At 44.5% G+C, this 18,450-nt stretch overlaps 1 protein-coding gene across 1 annotated transcript in view; it reads right to left on the bottom strand.

The window, feature by feature from the left end:
- The window catches only part of LOC117532482 (heterogeneous nuclear ribonucleoprotein L-like), a gene marked incomplete at its 5' end in the record, with an annotated part of 70,132 nt that extends 52,476 nt beyond the window's left edge, over positions 1–17,656 (bottom strand). The window contains 5 exon segments of the mRNA XM_034195835.1: positions 15,726–15,798; positions 16,381–16,477; positions 16,578–16,663; positions 17,323–17,450; positions 17,547–17,656. Coding sequence (XP_034051726.1) covers positions 15,726–15,798; positions 16,381–16,477; positions 16,578–16,663; positions 17,323–17,450; positions 17,547–17,656 — 494 coding nt within the window.
- Between the last annotated feature and the right edge of the window lie 794 nt (positions 17,657–18,450).

Below are 18,450 nucleotides of genomic sequence, written 5' to 3'. Positions count from 1 at the left end.
CATCCTTGTAACTTAGAGAGATATTTTATTATGTAGGTAGGAACTGTATGCATCTAAGGTTAATTTAAATTGGCTATGCTCAAGTATGTAGACAAGCTAATGTCGAAGTAGTGTATGTGAAATCAACCTCACAATAAGATGTGTGTATATTACAATTATTAATGTCATATTTCAAGATGATTACTTAGATATTACAATATGGTTGGTTGAGCTGGAGTTCATTATTGAGCTTACACGTTAACGTCACAGTCATCTGAAGAACGAACCCAACTTGTTGTTTTTATTAATTGCATTACCAAATGGGTATCAAATAAACAGTAAGCATTGGTAACACAACTTCCAAAGTTACAGTAAAATAAAAAGGACCCTGACTCGGACAATACACAATCCAACATGTTCAACAGAAGAGAATCAGTTATATCGTTTGTACCAGCGACGTGCAGTCAGGGGAGGCAGAGCCTCACCTGTCATACTCCAATGTAATGGAAAAACAACTAAAGAAAAACTAAATAGTAATAATAATAAAATGTCTCCACTGATCTGTGTTGTAAGTGTGATTTCTGTATGATTCCAATCGCTTTTTATAGTCAAAATCAGCAAATTTACCGAGCTCCGCTACAACTACATGGGAGCGATGAGGAGTGAGGCAGGGACGAGCTCTGTCTCACGTAAGCCCACAGTAACTGGCTGGAGCGCGGGCACTAATGTAGCGCGGGCACTTATTTTGTGAGCGCGCTCAAGCCAGTTACTGTGGGGTGAGGTGAGGCACAGATGAGCTCTGCCTCACCTCAGAATGCGTCACCCCACAGAAACTGGCTGGAAAGCGGGCCCTAAGCGCATGCCTGTTACCATCTCACTGTATGTCACCAATGTAATGTTTATAGATCCCTTTATTACACGTGTCCCCGCCATCCATAGTCTCTAAATAACTCATTTCACGTATGATATTTAGGCTCGCCGTACAACGGCAATGAAAAAAGCACCAGGGGAGGCAGCCATAACCTCTGCCGCACTGAAGGGGGAGCACGTGAGCCCACAGGTTCTTGTTGCTACTGTTATTCTACGCAGAGACGGTAGACGCAAACAACAAGCTAGACTTTTGAAACTACAGGAAGATAAGGAGGACTTTTACAAAAAAGTAATAGAGATTGTTGTCCAGAAGGATAGCATGGACTTCATCTTTAAATCAAGGTAAGACCACAATTGTAATGAACATGGGAACTTACTAAGAAAGAACAATCCAATATTTCGATTGTGGGTATCCTTTTGTTGAACAGTCTGTTTAAAATGAATCGAAGCTCTAAAAAAGCTTTTGAAAATAACCGAACATTTCGATTAAGGTCAAAATATAATATTTGTAAATCTGACTCTGTAAGAGTCAGTGCCTCACCAGCCATAAACCTCACCGCACGTCACTGGTTTGTACACATGGTACTTTACATATATCTGTTTGTTTAAGGTGTCCAGGTGATGCAGACAGGCTGGACCAGAGAGTGAGAGACAGAACTGGACTCCTCACAGCAGTGAACTTCAGCACAGGTACAAAGACTCTATTTGCAATACTGTACAAAGAATCAAGAAAGATATTGGTTTAAATAAATGGAGTATTGACTTTAATACACTGATATACATTCCATTAAACAATACTAAATACTAGATCACCTACACATCAGTTAAGTTAAGGGTTTTTTCCATGCAAAAAGTTACATTTAGATGTTAACAAGCAATATGACTTTATCAGCTTTCTAATTTAATGTATTGAAGGCAAAGATATTTAACACATAGTGAGAACTGCTACTATTTATCTCTCAATATTGTCTGTAAAAAACGTGGTAAAAGTTATTCTTTCAGTGAGACAACAGAGCAAGCTTCTACAGCTGCACTACGTTTTGATAACAGTTAAATATTATTTTGATAATAACATATATTTCAATGTTGATGAACTTCATACTGTTCATTCATAATCTGATTGTCTTTGTAGCTCACTGTTGAAATAAAAAAAACATTACAATTAAAAAATAATTATATCTACAGCCCCTAAACACACACACACACCGCTTTCATAAATAACACACTTGTTCTGCAATAATATGTTTTATGTTTCCTGTCATTTTTGTTAGGAAAGGACATGCCTGAAAGACACGGGATTTTCTCCTTCTCTGAGGGTCAAGAAGAACATCCAAGAGGAACATTAAAAGCTGATGTTATGAGATTTTAAGACCAGTACAAGACATTCACTAAGAAACTACTTTTATTGTGAAAACAGTCAGCTGATCGAATGCAGCTATTTCCACATCTACACTCCATCAGCTGATTATTTCTATTTGCCTCACTTTATGAGCTTGTGCCTTGTACTGCAGTTTCCAACGTCACAAATAAATGGGGCCAATCTTCAGTCAGATGTGAATGTGTAATCTAACATTTTCAGTAAGAATAATGGACGAAAGGAGTACAAATACAATTTATTGAAATGTGAACCAAAACTTAATCAAATGTTTTAAATAAAAAGCACATATGGACAGAAGGTGTAAACCTATTAAATGTATAAGTAAACACATTTAGTCAAATAAAGTGACAGACTAGGCCTGTGCAGTTGGTATCAGCTGTGCCCAGCATGGGCTCCTCCATCAGGCCTGGTCCTCCTCGCTGAGGAAAGACCCTCAGTCCTCTCCAAACCAACAGACAGGACGTCCATCACACAGAGGTTTCTCCCTGAAGTCTCTGCAGCTCTCTGGACACCATGCTGTCTCAATCCGTCCACACTGAATATGAGAGGGGGAAAATGAAAATAATAAATGCTTTAGACCAGGGGTGCCCAACCAGTCGATCGCGATCGACCGGTCGATCGCGGGGAGATTCCCAGTCGATCGCGAGATGTGTCTAAAAATAGAACAACAATATTCTGTTTTATCGTTAATGTCCTGCAACATAATCTTCCTGTGCCAGAATAATGCACTTGATCGCATCAAAGCTTTGTGATTGGCCGGCGTGACCCCATGTGTCGGGGCGTGGCTGGTGAGCAGTGGGCAGTGCACTAGTTCGCTAACGTTGTCCGTGTCAACAGGAGTGACAGTCCGCACACACACAAGACCGGCAGAAGCAAAACATATATAATTTTCACTCCGAGTGGGAGGATGATTATTTTTGTATCTATTCCAATTCAAAGTGCATCTGCAATACGAGCGTGGCTTTATCGAAGAAGGGTCATTTAGGAGCGGCATTTCAAAACAGTGCACAAACGCTACGAGACGGAATTCCCTCCTAATTCTGCCCTACGCTCCCAAAAGGGGAGGGGCCTGAAAGGACAGCTAAATGCACAGCAGTCCATTTTCACCAGGCCCAACAACAAGAGCAAGGCTGCTACCATAGCATCTTATCGTGTCTGTCACGTTCTTGCGAAACACATGAAGTCTTTCAAAGACGGCGAAGTTGTGAAAGAAGCTTTCCTGGAGGCTGCCGATGCGTAATAAAAATAACAGAAGCATTTCAACAGGTTTTTCATATGATAAAAACTCAAGTTAGATACCGTTATTAATCAGCTGGAAGTTTGAGTTTGTTTGAACTTATTCATTATAATTATTGTAGAAAATGGTATAAGAATGCAAACTTAAATTGATTATAGTCTATTATCAATTCAGGTTAAGAAACTAGTGTTGCTTGCATCCTATTTTAAAGGCATTTATTTTTATAATCTACTAAAATGCAACAAAAAAGGGTTTGATTCTATTAATGTTGTCTTTTTTATTGCACTGTTGCAGCAGATTCCTGTGTAGCTTCAGATCTGAGTTGTCTTATTGGTAAGCCTCATTTATACTTTTGTAGCAACACTATTTTTATATAATGGCAAAGAAAGGGTTCAGAGTCTTTTCTTTTTTTCCTGTGTCATATGTGGAAGCACTGTTCAATGTTTCTTGAAAACATTACCCACTTATAACAACACTGTTGTGTAACTTCAGTTCAATACTTGTATGTGTGTAAATTAGAAAGAGGTAAGATAAAGGATCTGCAGTGTTTTATGAAGTATTCATCGTACAAAGGTCAGTTTTATACAAGTAGAAGTGTGTATTTACCTGGTAGTAGGCTGTCAGTAATGGCTACGCCTCTCTATTTGGACTGGTAGATCTCGGCAGACTAGCAACTTTAAAAGTAGCTCTCGGTTCAAAAAAGGTTGGGCACCCCTGCTTTAGACAATAAGAAATATAAAGTTGACTGTTGAGTTGCTCAGTTTTTTTAGATTGTCAATACTATTACTGTATAACTAATATCCCAGGTTAAGAGGCACCTTCAAATAAAGATTGGTCTTTAAATACATTTTGTCTTTTTAATTGTTTGTCTAAAGTCAAGGATCTAGAACTGGTACTTAGTTTTAATGATACAGTCTGGTTATTATGCTGTTTGGAGGAGGCCTCACAGGTAAGAGCACTAACTAGCTACCATCACATGTACCTTAGCTTGACTTAAATGCATTAAACGTATAATTAAGTGATGTCAAAATATAAATAACTAATGTAAATTCCAGTGTTGAATTTAGCACAATTGCATACAAACGTCAAGGGATTTTAAGATTCTGAAGTCTTCGTTCTAAATAGAAAATAGCATGGATAATTTACAAAAGGCTTTAAAAACACAGCAGGAGCCCAAGACAATTATAAAACTTATCATTATTTCAGTACAGTTCAATTGGTTTTATTTTCATAAACGGTTATCAACCGTTAGTGCCAAAGCAGTAGGCTATAATATATGAATTACTGCTGTATAGACTACAACCACTACTTGTTTAGCTAGCATAAACTCAACAAAGCTAGCGTTAACTGGCTAACTGATGTTATTTTGACGCTAAACTGCACGATATAAAACGGTGGTCTTCAAAGCGGATTTAATCCTCAATCACAATAATAATATTCAGGGGAAGTAATGGGCAAAACTTACCATTGATTGACGCGCCATGTCAGCGGACTGGTAGCGACACGGACCGTTAGCCACGCAGTCATCCGGTTCGACCTGACGGCTGTAGTCGTTCTGATAGCTCCGCCCCTTCGCTCCAACCCCCCTCCCTCCCTCCCTCCACACCTACAGGTGAAAATTACTTTTGCGAAAGATTCATCGCAAGAAGTGTAGAACAAGTCAGGGCCGCAGATTCGTCGATTTATACTGCCACAGAGCAGATTCGTGAAGTTGTAATGACTTAATTGAGAGGTTGTAATGGAAAATATATTTTTAAAAAATATATTTTTCTGCAAGTGAAGATTTCATCACTAAGTTCATTTTTTTTCTACAAGCTACAAAACTTCTTTTTTTCTTCTGTGACTTCAAATTAGGTTCACAGATACGTGGATATTTTATACAAATGTAAATGTATGCACACAAGCTCAGATTTTTTTCTGCAAGTGCTCACATCAGGTTTTACACGCTCTCGCATTTTCCAAGTTTGAGATGTTGTTGAGTTTGAACAGGCTGGGGTGCTTTGGGAAGGGGACGTAGGCAGGCCCGAGTGCACTAGTTGGTTGTTGTGATGAAGACATGGTGGCGGGGGTGTGTAATTATCAAATAGAAAAATACACTATAATATGCCAAACTAATACAACTAAAATATGAACATAGGATCAGCATAATAAAAACATTAGAGAAGTGAGCAAGGGGTGCAGTTCTCATTCATAACATTAGTTTTGATTTCTCCATATGGGATGCGCCTCCCCGCGTAATGCCTCAGAAGCATCAATCTCATTAGGCCAATCCTGATTGGCTGGTGACCTTGACGACCAGGGAATCCATCCACCCTTAAAGTAGCATGCGCTACGACGCAGCGTAATTCAAACACGGTGGTGGCAAAGTCCATAGGGACTTGGCTTGGCAACTGGAAGGTCACCGGTTCAAGTCCCTGAAAGACCAAATGCTACAGAGGTATCCCTGAGCAAGGCACCGTTCCCTACACTGCTCCCCAGGTGCCGTACATAATGGCAGTCCACTGCTCCTAACACTAGGAAGGGTCAAATGCAGAGAAATTGTTTCGTTTACTAGTTCCTGTACTATGTAATGATAATAAAGTTGTATCTTCTTCTTCAATCTTTTCTCGCTTTGGAGCACATCTCTCGGTTTAAGTAGCCTGGCTAGCTTAACTGTAAATAGACTGAACCATTTAAAGCTAACTTTCGGTCCCGGACGCTTGCCGGCTACATTTGTTTTCGAGCCTCCGCTCTTCACCATATACTGGAGTGTTTCTGGGTATTATCACAACAGTTAATACTCTATACTCCTGCCTTGGGCTGGAACATGCCGGAAGGCTATCGAAACCCACGGTTCGTGCGGAAACTGTGCCTGCTTCACCGCTAGCACGCCAAGCTAGACTGTCGGGACAAGACCCCTTCATTTCTATGCCAGCCGGCAACCGTGACAAGTAGGTGGCTGCTGCGGAAGCCGAGCCGTGCGCTGAGGCTAGCTGAGGCTCTCAGCTAGGGCTCAAACAGGCTTACAAATCGGCAGCTTTAGCTGTCAGGGCGCTCAATGTTTCCTCGATACTGACTGCATACCAAGCAGAGCTGTGCGAGGACATGGTGGATAAACCTGAACCTGCTGTGCGGTCCAAGCCACGGGTAAATCGCTTTGGATGATGGTCGGGCAAGAGAGAGCCAGGTGGCTTATTCTAACGAACCTATACCAGACAAGGAGAAAGAGGATATTTTGGACATGCCAATTGTCCCAAATGGCACATTTGGGATTAAAGTATAACACAGTCTGATGCATTACATTTAACTTGTTAGACACTTTTATCTTTAATCTGAAGATGAGCGCACCATCGCCCTTGATGCTGGATGGTTTACAGAATAGGTATCACGATGAGACACTTTGTGTGAATAATGAATCTGTCTTCAGTCAATAACCCCCCAAGGCGGAACATACGATATATCATGTAATTGGATAACACTCTCCCTCGGTGTGTGACCAGTGATTCCTGCTCACAGACAATGCTCAGTAATGACTCCCTTCTGTCTGTGTCCTTGCAATGTGCCTCCAATGAAAACACATGATAGTGTATAAATGCATTTATTCAGTGAAGATTTGATCTATTACATTAATCTCATCACACAGCTACACCAAATACAGTGCAAAGCCTGCTACTGTACAGAAGAACATTGATAACTTTAATTTCATTTTACAGTCCAACTGTTTTGATGTTTTATAAAGGCCCTGATGCATTCCAATGAATGTTAATCCAAACACATATGAGCTACATAATGTGAAAGGCTCATCTATGCACATGATTATTTTTGAAATGATAAAGACCATGATTTGAATTGAATTACATTTCCTTTGGATGCACTTATGAAGTGTCCAAAGTCCGCAGCTTTGGTCTTATTATGTATTGTTTATGGCCCTGTAGCACTGTAAAACAGAATAAATCATTTAAATGTAATTCACACAGCCCAGAGTCCGACTGGTGCTGATTCCCAGTAGGTAGCTGGTCTCTTCAGTGGACCACTGCTGCTTGTTAAGTTTCTCCATCGTTGTGTACAAACTGGATAAAACGCCGGCTTTTTGTTGTTGTTCAGGAGTTGATCCCGCCCCTGCCCCCGCCTCGACGTAAGCGTGACGTATGCGGTGCTTTTGCTCTAGCCGGACAATTTTTTGGTGCTTGAAACTAACCGGATTCCGGAGCTAAGAGGCTGCTCCGCTGTGGTGTGAACAGGAAAACCCGGTGCTTTTCAAGCTCCAGCTCCGAACCGGCCCTGAAACACCGTTGGTGTGAATGAGGTAAGAGAGCTTCAGGGGAGGCGCAGCGTGAGAAAAAAATAACGAGAAACAGTGAAATCTAGCTAGTTAACTTCAGCTAACTTTATGCGAGCAGCAACATGGATCGATTTTTAGTGAAGTTACCTAAAGTGAGAGAGGAGACAGCATCTGGCAGAAAACGTCACTTACACACTTTTGGATGTCTGTGGAGACCGAGTTCCCCCAACTCGCCAAAAAGGCTGTAAAAGTGCTCATTCCCTTCACCTCCACCTACCTGTGTGAGTGCGGGTTTTCCGCAATGACTTTGATCAAAAGCAAGTACCGGTCAAGGCTGCAGCCAGAGGATGATCTGCGTTTATTCCTGTCTACATTGCATCCCTGCATCATCCACCTGTGCGCATCAAAGACGCAGACTCATTGTTCCCACTAAAGTAGGGGTGAGTGTAATAAGGAGGCAAAGTTGTTATTCAGTGTGTTGCCGGGAGCATAAGGATTTATCCACGATGTTGAACATTTCAAATTTCCAAAACATTTTTTTGTTTAAAACATAAAGATAAAAAGGTTTAAAAAAGTTATCGTTTAATGTTTTAAGGAGGTGACGCTACTCAGCCAATCAAATCGGTGCAGTCAGTGAGTCAGTGCGATAGATTCAAACACACACACAGAGACGAGACAAGAGGAGAGAAACAGTCGGAGTCATTTAAAATGGCGTGCTCAAAAAAGAGGAAGGTAGACAGTGAAAACAGAGCATTTAATGACATTTTCTCTTACTGGACCTCTTTAAAATGCAATTGAATAGCCCTGCATTATAGCAACAACAACAATAATAATAATAGCAATAATAATTGGGAGGGGGGGCGCGGCTGTTCTTATGTTCTCTGAGGGGAGGCTCACCTTCCCACACTTTGAAAACCCCTGCTCTAGATCAGTTGTTCTCAAATGGGGGTACGCGGACCCCTAGGGGTATGTTGGAGTACTGCAGGGGGTACGTGAGATTTATTTTATGTTAATGAAAAAAACAACAACAAATAAGTAATGCATTTAAACAACTACTAATAGTAACTACTTTATTCAAAGGTTTACAGTTATTCTGGATAATAAAATGGGGGAAATAAACGGGGTGCTCTCTTTTCCTCTCCCTCTCCTGACAGCCCGTCAGTCTCGTGCAGCTCGCTGAACCTGTAATAAGTGACCCGACAGTAAAGAATAAATATATGTATAACTAGTATAGCTAGTTCCAGAGTAGATAAACTAGCTAAGTGTGTTAGGTCTAACTGTGTATTTAATTTTGCTCCACTCAACGGTCCGTCACAGCAGCGGAGCTGTGATCATGCAGAGCTGCGTGTTCTCCGTCAGCAGCAGTTAATCTGATATCTGATCTCTCTCTCGCGTCCGGTTAGACTTCACTTGCGTTTATGTCCAAATCTATCAGATCTAGCTAGTTCTAGTTAATGATATGACTGCCTGCTTATCAAAGGACCTAAACAATAAGCGTTGCTTGGCAACGGCGTGTGGCCGCAGAGTATAGCGCAGCACATTTAATAAAACAACATCATGAGATCTCAGGCAATAAGTACTTTCAATTCGTCGAGAGATCAGAGAGCAGATATAAAAAGGTAGTTTACCCAACATGGCTTTGTAAATGAACATGTACCAATGACTGAGCCTCCGTACAGTGAGTGAAGGCAGACCTGCCTTGGCATACAGGGTACAGTGATGAGTAAGTGCTTTACAGTTAGTAACAAATCTCAGAGCACTGTAATAGGCGGCATCTAACTTTTCCAGGCAATGGGCAGGTGCATTCATATAGATCAAATCACCATAGTCCAGCACAGGTCAAAAGGTCACAGTGACTAGCCTTTTCCTGGCTTCAAAAGAGAAACAGGACTTGTTTCTGAAAAATAAACCTAGTCTAACCCTCAGCTTTTTAAGCAGGTTATTGACATGAAGTTTAAAAGTAAGACAATCATCAAGCCAGATACCTAGGTATTTATAACTGGTAACCACTTCAAGTACTTGTCCTTGCATAGTAACAATATCCAAAACAGGCTCTGGTGTCTTTTTAGCTTTTGAAAATAGCATTACCTTGGTTTTATCAACATTTAAAATAAGCTTAAGTTCAGCAAGCTGAGTCTGAATAATGTTAAAAACAGCCTGTAATTTAACACCAGCCTCCTTAATGGAGGGACCTGCACAATACATCACGGTATCATCAGCATAAAAATGTAAAGTAGCTTCATCCACATTTTCACCTAAACTGTTGATATATATGGAGAATAAAAGTGGACCTAAAACAGAACCTTGAGGAACACCATTAGCAATGTTTAACCACTCAGAAGACAGCCCATCAAAGTGAACACATTGGGACCTTTCAGAGAGGTAGTTCACAAACCAACCCACTGCATGGCTGGATATGCCGATACTGAGTAGCCTCTGCTTTAAGATGCGATGATCGACGGTATCAAACGCTTTGGAAAGGTCAATAAATAGAGCTGCACAACTCTGCTTATTGTCTAAAATACTCGTAATGTCATTCACCACTTTCATACTGAACACCTCGCCTCCGACTCCCATTCATCGGCTCTACACTGGTGACCCCGATGTTTTCGAGAAAGTTTCCGAAGACTCAATGAACATGGCTAGTAGCGATGTTTTTGTAAAGCTGCCGGAGTTTTGGGAGCATGCCGCTGCGGCGTGGTTTGCACACGTGGAGGCGCACTTCGCCTGTCCGTGATGGGGATTTGAAATACTACCATGTAGTAGCAGCGCTGGGAAGCTCCACGTCATCCAGGTTGGTGGGATTTATCGCTGACCCCCCACAGCATGGCAAATATGAGGCGATTAAAGCCCTTCTCCTTAAGACATTTAGCTAATCTGCTAAGGAGAGGGCCCGCCAGATTCTTGACATTCAAGGCCTAGGGGATAGCAAGCCATCACAGCTCATGGAGAGGATGCTAAATCTGCTAGATGGGGAAGATCCCCGGATTTTATTCATGGAGACATTCCTACGCCACTTGCCTTCCCGTGTCCAGACGGCACTAGCCAACACGTCCATTACAGAGCCCCGTGCATTGGCTGAAGAAGACCTTTTTTTCTTGGCTACCCAGCAGCCCGGTGCAGAGGCGCTAGCTGTGACACTCAGCGCCCCCGCAACAGTAAAGAAAGCTTGGGGGAGACTGGACACGACAGCAGCAAGCCAGCATGGAGACACAGGAGAGTGTTTTTACCACGTGCGGTTCGGGACTAGCGCGAAGAAGTGGGTCGCTCCCTGCAGCTACAAGCCTCCGGGAAATGGAGGAGCCAACGCTCGGTAGTGGCCCTGAGCGTTGGCGGCACGAGCAGGCTTCTCTTTGTCAGCGACAGAGTCTCGGGAAGCTTGTTTTTGTGTGACACGGGAGCTCAACGGAGTGTAGTTCCTGCTTCGAGGGAAGACGTCGCTCGTGGGGGACATGGACCGCGGTTGACGACGGCTAATGGCGGCCCCATTCGCACATACGTCGTGAGGCCTATGTGTTTGTGCATTTATTTTCCCCTCCTCGGGGCGGATTTTTTATGTGCTCATGGACTCCTTGTGGACGTTAAAAATAAACGCTTGATTGATGCCTTGACGTTTTCCTCCCTCGTGTGTACACTTGGCGAGGCAGCTGTCGGGCTCGCTGTCGGGAGCAGACATTTTTCTTCTTCCTTGGGCCTCTCCTCTACACTTCGTTCCCAAGCCGAACGGTGGTTGGCCCCCTTGTGGGGATTAACGACGCCACGACACCTGACTAACCCTAACCGCTACCCGGTGCCGCACATCCAAGATTTCTCGGCACATCTGGCCGGTACGTCGGTGTTTTCTAAAGTGGACCTGGTGCGTGGTTACCACCAGGTGCCCATGCATCCCCTGGACGTCCCTAAGACAGCAGTGATAACGCCGTTTGGACTTTTCGAGTTCCTGCGGATGCCTTTTGGGCTCAAGAACGCCGCCCAAACGTTCCAGCGCCTGATGGATTCGGTGCTGCGGGACCTGCCGTTCGTGTTTGTCTACCTGGACGACATACTTGTCGCCAGCGCTTCGGTGGAAGAGCACCTGTCACACCTCCGAGCCCTTTTCGCGAGGCTCAGCCAACACGGGTTGATTATCAATCCTGCAAAGTGCCAGTTCGGGGTGTTTGACTTTCTCGGACACAGCGTCACCAAAGGCAGTGCAGCACCCCTGCCGGCGAAGGTGGAGGCTGTTGCGGCTTTTCCTCACCCACTCACAGCCCGGTCGCTCCGTAAGTTTCTGGGGATGGTGACTTTCTACCACCGTTTCATCGCCCGGGCCGCTCACATTATGCAGCCGCTGTATGAGGCTTTGAAAGGTACGACCCCCATCCAGGCAATAGAATGGACGGCGGAAGCTGCGTCTGCTTTCACGGAGGTCAAGACCGCGTTGGCTCAGGCGGCCCTGTTGGCGCATCCATCATCCACGGCTCCCATCTCCATTACCACAGACGCATCGGACTACGCTGTTGGTGCGGTGCACGAGCAGTGGGTGGAGGGCGCTTGGCAGCCACTCGCCACTCGCCTTTGACCGAGAGCTCCTTGGACTTTATTTGGCCGTGCGGCATTTCCGTTTTTTGCTGGAGGGCCGTGAATTTACGGCGTTTGTCGACCATAAGCCGCTCACTTTCGCCATGTCTAAAGTGGCGGAGCCTTGGTCGGCACGTCAACAGCGGCAGCTTTCCTACATCTCGGAGTTCACCACAGACATTAAACACGTGGCTGGCAAGTCGAACCTGGTTGCAGATTGCCTCTCTAGGGTCGTCATCGGAGCAGTCCAGTTGGGCCTGGACTACACTCGCATGGCGGCGGACCAGGTCGCAGACCCCGGCGTCCAGGCTCTGAAGGTGGAGGGCGTGGGGCTGCGCTTGGAGGATGTGGTTTTCGGCGACGCGGGCGTTACCCTCCTGTGCGACGTTTCCACGGGCCTGTCGCGGCCAGTCATTCCCGCCAGCTGGAGGCGCTCTGTGTTCGAGGCAGTGCACGGACTGTCACACCCCGGTGTTAAGCCTTCGGTGCGCTTGGTGGCCGCGAAGTCTGGCATGGGCTGAAGAAGGACGTGAGGACTTGGGCTGGTGAGAGCGTGGCTTGTCAGCGCGCTAAGGTGCACCGCCACACAAAGGCCCCTTTGGAGCATTTCCTGGTGCCTGAGAGGAGGTTTGACCACGTCAATATCAACCTGGTTGGTCCATTGCCCTCCTCTCAGTGCTTTTCCTACCTCCTCACCATGGTGGACAGGATGACCCGTTGGCCGGAGGCGGTTCCTCTCGTGTCAACATCAGCCGCAGACATTGCCCGGGCTTTCATTGCCCGGGCTTTCATTGCGACGTGGGTGTGTCGTTTTGGCACCCCGTCAGACATTTCCTCGGACAGGGGCTCACAGTTCACGTCCGAGCTCTGGAACGCCGTGGCGAGTGGTCTGGGGGTTAAGCTGCACAGGACTACTGCTTATCACCCTCAGGCTAACAGCCTTTGTGAGCGGTTCCATCGCTCCATAAAGGCGGCCCTCAAGGCGGCCCTCAAGGCGGCCCTCAAGGCCGCCCTCAAGGCCGGCCTTACGGATGGTAATTGGGTCGACAAGCTGCCTTGGGTGATGTTGGGCCTGAGGACTGCGCCTAAAGAGGATCTGCAGTGCTCTACGGCTGAGATGGTGTACGGTCAGCTGCTGAGGGTTACTGGGGATTTCCTCCCTAATACATCGGCTCCCTGGTCGGCGACAGCCCAGCGGGCTTTCCTACCGGACGTCGCTGGGTCTTTTGCTCTGGTCCCTACTACTCAGCACGGTACCCAAGTGTGCCGGGTTCCCGCGGAGCTCCGCTCGGCGGGGCACGTGTTCATCCAGCACGACGCGCACAGAGGCCCCCTACAACCCCCTTACGATGGCCCCTTTCGGGTTTTGGAGCACGGGGACAAGCACCTGGTGGTCGACCTGGGTGGCAAAGCCGAGCACGTCTCGGTGGACCGGGTGAAGGCTGCTCACCTGGACTTGGGCCAGCCGGTGGTGCTGGCCCGACCTCCGCGACGGGGACGCCTCCCAGCTGTGACCCCGGTCACGGATTACCTGTCTGATGTTTCATGATAATAAAGTGTGGAGTTCCATACTGAACACCTCGTCTTAGCCGGCTAATAAGCTATATAACAAGCTAAGCTAACAAGCACACAAACACCTGCTAACGGGGTTAACATGTATAATATTATCATTTTAGACTTCTTGGAAGTTATGTTAGTACATTCAAGCGCACAGCACAACATTTTAATTGTCTGGTATTTGTAACAACATTCCCTAAAAGGCACAATCACCACGAACACGGCTAAAGGGTCAAGTACAGTAACTACAACTAGCTATGGTTGTAGACTAGCAAAGTGGACAAGTTGCTGTTAGCTGACAGTGAGGCACGTACCTGTCCATCAAAGTGACCATGCCCTCATTTATGCAAACACTTTAAGACCTAATATAAATAAAAGGGTCGCGTTATAAAACAATTCACTCACCAATTAATAATCATTAAGGTGGAATCTAACTATATCCCGAATAATTGTTATAGCACCCAGGGGTAGAAACATGTTTATTTCTGCTGTAAAGTTGGGCATTTTAACATGGGGGTCTATGGAAATTCATCCTTTCTGCAGTCATCGCCTATTGGCCAATAGATGAACTGCAGTTTGTGGCACTTCCTTATTGGCGTCCCGGCTCTGCCCCAGAGTTTGCCGCTTGGTTGGCACGGACAGTTGTAATGGTGTTTTATAAATGCATAAATCAATCAAACAAAATGAAATTACAATACTATTATACCTACAATACTAACAATGCTATATTATTTGTGTTGAACAGCAAAACTACACTTGTTTTGTTATTAAATGGGCTGGGCCATATAGATTGATATCGTATTCATATGAATACGATATCAAACAAGTGTGTTGTTCTTGTTTCAAAGCCTGTATAACAATAAAGTACAGTTCAAATAACATTTAATGATGCCTCTTAATATTGTTATGCTATTTATAGTAGGGATATGTTATCATTGTTGTTATATGTGCTACAATAGGGGTCTGTAAACTTGATATGGTGACATCCCTGATCCAGAGGAGGTAAAGTGACAGAGATCAGCCTTTCATAATGTAGCCTGGCATGGCCACACTTTTGAATATCAACATGTCTGTCCACAGCGGAGAACTTTCACCAGAAAGATCTTTCAATGACATTTCACAATGAAAACGTATTCAAAAGGCAGTTTAGAGGAGACATTAGCTGGAAGAGGTGCATGATGGTCACTAATAAAAGTCAAATTTAGAATCTGACTGAGTGGACCAGACAGCAGGCCATGCAAGGCTACCTCCCCAGACACAGTAGTGTTAGAACACTGTGTGGAGCAGACAGGTGGAGGTCCTGGAGACAGAGGGGAGGCTCAGGATCCTGGGCATGTTGAAGCAGCAGCTGCATGGCGGTCAGCAGGAGTGAGATCCAGCTCCCTTTATCTTTTTTGCTGGGTTGCAGAAGTTAAGATGGAAGAAAGCTGCAGTGTATGGTCAGCCTGACATCCATCCCTCTTCCTCTGTTCTCTCTCTCCCTCAATGTTTATTTTGCTCTCTGCCTTCATTATAAGTGGAGGTGCAGGCTTGTGATTGGCTGGTGTGAGAGTGATTAGATTGGAGATGAAGAGACGAGCGGCGGAGGAGTCTTGGTGTGATGGATGTTTATGGTCCAAACTGTTTAAGACTACCTTCTTAACCCAGAATGACTGAGGAATGAGGATCTTGACATAGTTTCACAAATGACTGACCATTCTTATCTATTGGTGTAACGTTAATGGAGGAAGGCTGCGGTGCCACGACACAGAACTCAGAGTCAAACTGCGTTCACGTCTCAGGATCTGCAATACTGTGAAAGTAGAGTGATCCCAAACGTGGTCACAGTCTGCCCTAAGTGTAAATAGAGAAAAAGAAAAAGAGCGAGACAGTGTTTGTCTTACCTCGCCTGACCAGGTAGGGTTTGGTGTAGTCCCAGCTCTCGTTGTCATTCGTAATCACGTTCAGACGTGTTGGCTGTTGAAACAAAGAAGAGAGATTCATCAGCATCTCTCCACATTGCTATTTGATGCAGATGACACTTCCTGCCTATTGCAAACTGCTGTTGATGCATTTCAGACAAATCTAATCAGCTGATACTTGCCTTAACTAACTTCAGAAAAAGCATACATTTTGCACAGTGCATACGAAACAATCAAGGTTCTCAAATATAAATATATTAATTATATCTACAATTAGGCATGTGGCTAGATAATAGACTCACTTCTTATGTCTTGTATTATATAACAGGCTTTCTACATAATAAGATGTTTTTGCTCTTCTCCCGACAGGCTTCAGTCAGAGTACGATTATCAGATGATTCAACCAATCACCTACCAAGGCTTCTTTTGGAAATGCCCACCCTTTCCCAAACAGATGTAATGGCAGCTACTGATGGTTCTGCTTAACAATCCATTCTGAGCCTCAGGTGGCTGACTACAAGCATTTCCCTTAAGAATCTAATTTAATTTATTGTTTAGTGACTTTGAAGAGCAGCACAAAGTGCTTGGACCTTACAGGACGACCTCCTTGTGACTGTGGCTGCCTTCTGTCTCTTACCCTTGCATATTCAATCTTGAGTGTACAGCAGCCAGCATAGATGTCAGCTCCGTTCAGAGCAGCTTTGGCCTTCTGAGCACACTGAACTGACTCAAACCTGAAGGAGTTGGGTTAAGGACAGAATATGGTACATTTCAACACACAGATACACACACATGTAGAGCCACACTCGTTCACACATGCAGCAGCAAGGATACTCCACCATGGCCTGGATTCCATTTCGTTTAAAGATGACGATCCTCAGCACACTGCCGATGGGGTTACACACTGTGTACAGAACATCCTGTACCGAAAAAAAAAATGCAACATTTGACACAATCTACACATTTCGAACGCTGCAGTGTGTCTGAACCCGCTGTGGTTAGTGATACAGAAATATAACTCCTATACAACAAGTCTCCAGGTTGTTATTTAGGGACCTAGTGAGACCTCTAAAACTCAAAGTCTATTTTGTTGGTGTAAAAGTGTCATCATATAGTGCCCATTCTTTCTCTGGTATGAAGTAAGACCAGGCTAATGAGCAGCTCTATGGTCAGAAAGTAGACATAATATGAAAAAGTATTATAAACATGCGGCATCATTTTTATTTAATTGTATTTATGAAGAGTTTCAGAAAAACATGAAAGAGATAACTAAGTAGGGGGTGCATGTGTGTTTGTGTGTATGCGTGTGACAGTCTGCGTGTGTATGTTTGGGAGAATGTGTGCATACAGTATGTGTGTGTTTGTGACAGTGAGTGTGTGTGTGTGTGTGTGTGTGTGTGTGTGTGTGTGTGTGTTTGGGTGTGTATGTTTTTATGACATTGTGTTTGTGTATATTTGTGACAGTGTGTGTGTGTGTGTGTGTGTGTGTGTGTGTGTGTGTGTGTGTGTGTGTGTGTGTGTGTGTGTGTGTGTGTGTGTGTGTGTGTGTGTGTGTGTGTGTGTTTGAGTGTCTGGTTACCGTGGTGATGGGGTACAGGGGGTTCTGTATGGACAGCAGCAGGACCTTGTTGCCACTGTTGGGGTTGTCAGCGTTGGTGGGCCTTGTGATTCTCTTGGATGTGGAGTAATTAAAGTACGCCTGCTGACCTGATGAACACATGGAGGAAAATATAGTACATAGAACATGCTACAGACAAGCATGTGCAACTGACCGGAGACATAAGGACATCTCAGCAGTCCCACCTGCGATGTACACTGGCTCCTTGGCTCCACAGGACACACAGCGGTCAGCGCTCTCCACTGCAGAGAACTCCACCAGGGCCTGACGCTTGAACGGCATCATCATCACATAACTGAGAACACACACACACACACACACACACACACACACACACACACACACACACACACACACACACACACACACACACACACACACACACACACACCCACACACACACACACACACACACACACACACACACACACACACACACACACACACACACACACATTAATTTCACTGACTACTTCCACTCCTCCGCTAGCCAGTATTCATGTCATCTACTCTTTGGTAACATCTCAGTGTCTCCGTCCTCACAGGTCAAATCAGGTCTGAAGAGGAGGAAATTATTGTTTGGGTAATGGTTCTCAACCACAGTAAAGTAGAAATGTGTAATTATGTGTGTGTGTGTCTTTCACAGTATGCTTTTTAGTGCAGCCCTTTTCAGGTGATTGAGCAGTTAATGAATACTGCAACATGCAGGGAATATAAATAATGAAGAAGTAGTGGTTTGGAGTGGAAACTGCAGTATCACAAAAATGTTTCCTTTAATTATTCACAACGTGTAACTATCTTTACACTTAAGCTCCCGAAGTACACTGCAGTACTTCATTACACCAAATTATTAATTAGTAACTGAGCGGTTTCCTTTGTTCACAAACACATCTTCCGGCGCAGACTAAAAACTCAACTCTTTCGACTCCACTTCGAGCAATACAATTACTAACAAAGCACTTATATACTAACAAAGGACTGGCTTATCTAAAGCTAGTTGAGCAGCACTTGAAATGTTTTGGCTCTATGAAACCTGATGTACTTATATGATTCTGTTTTCTTCTAGTTTGTATCAGTAGCGTAGGCAGA

This window comes from Gymnodraco acuticeps, unplaced genomic scaffold (assembly GCF_902827175.1).
Source record: "Gymnodraco acuticeps unplaced genomic scaffold, fGymAcu1.1, whole genome shotgun sequence".
Classification (NCBI taxonomy): domain Eukaryota; kingdom Metazoa; phylum Chordata; class Actinopteri; order Perciformes; family Bathydraconidae; genus Gymnodraco; species Gymnodraco acuticeps.
This window is presented reverse-complemented; position numbering and strand designations above follow the sequence as displayed.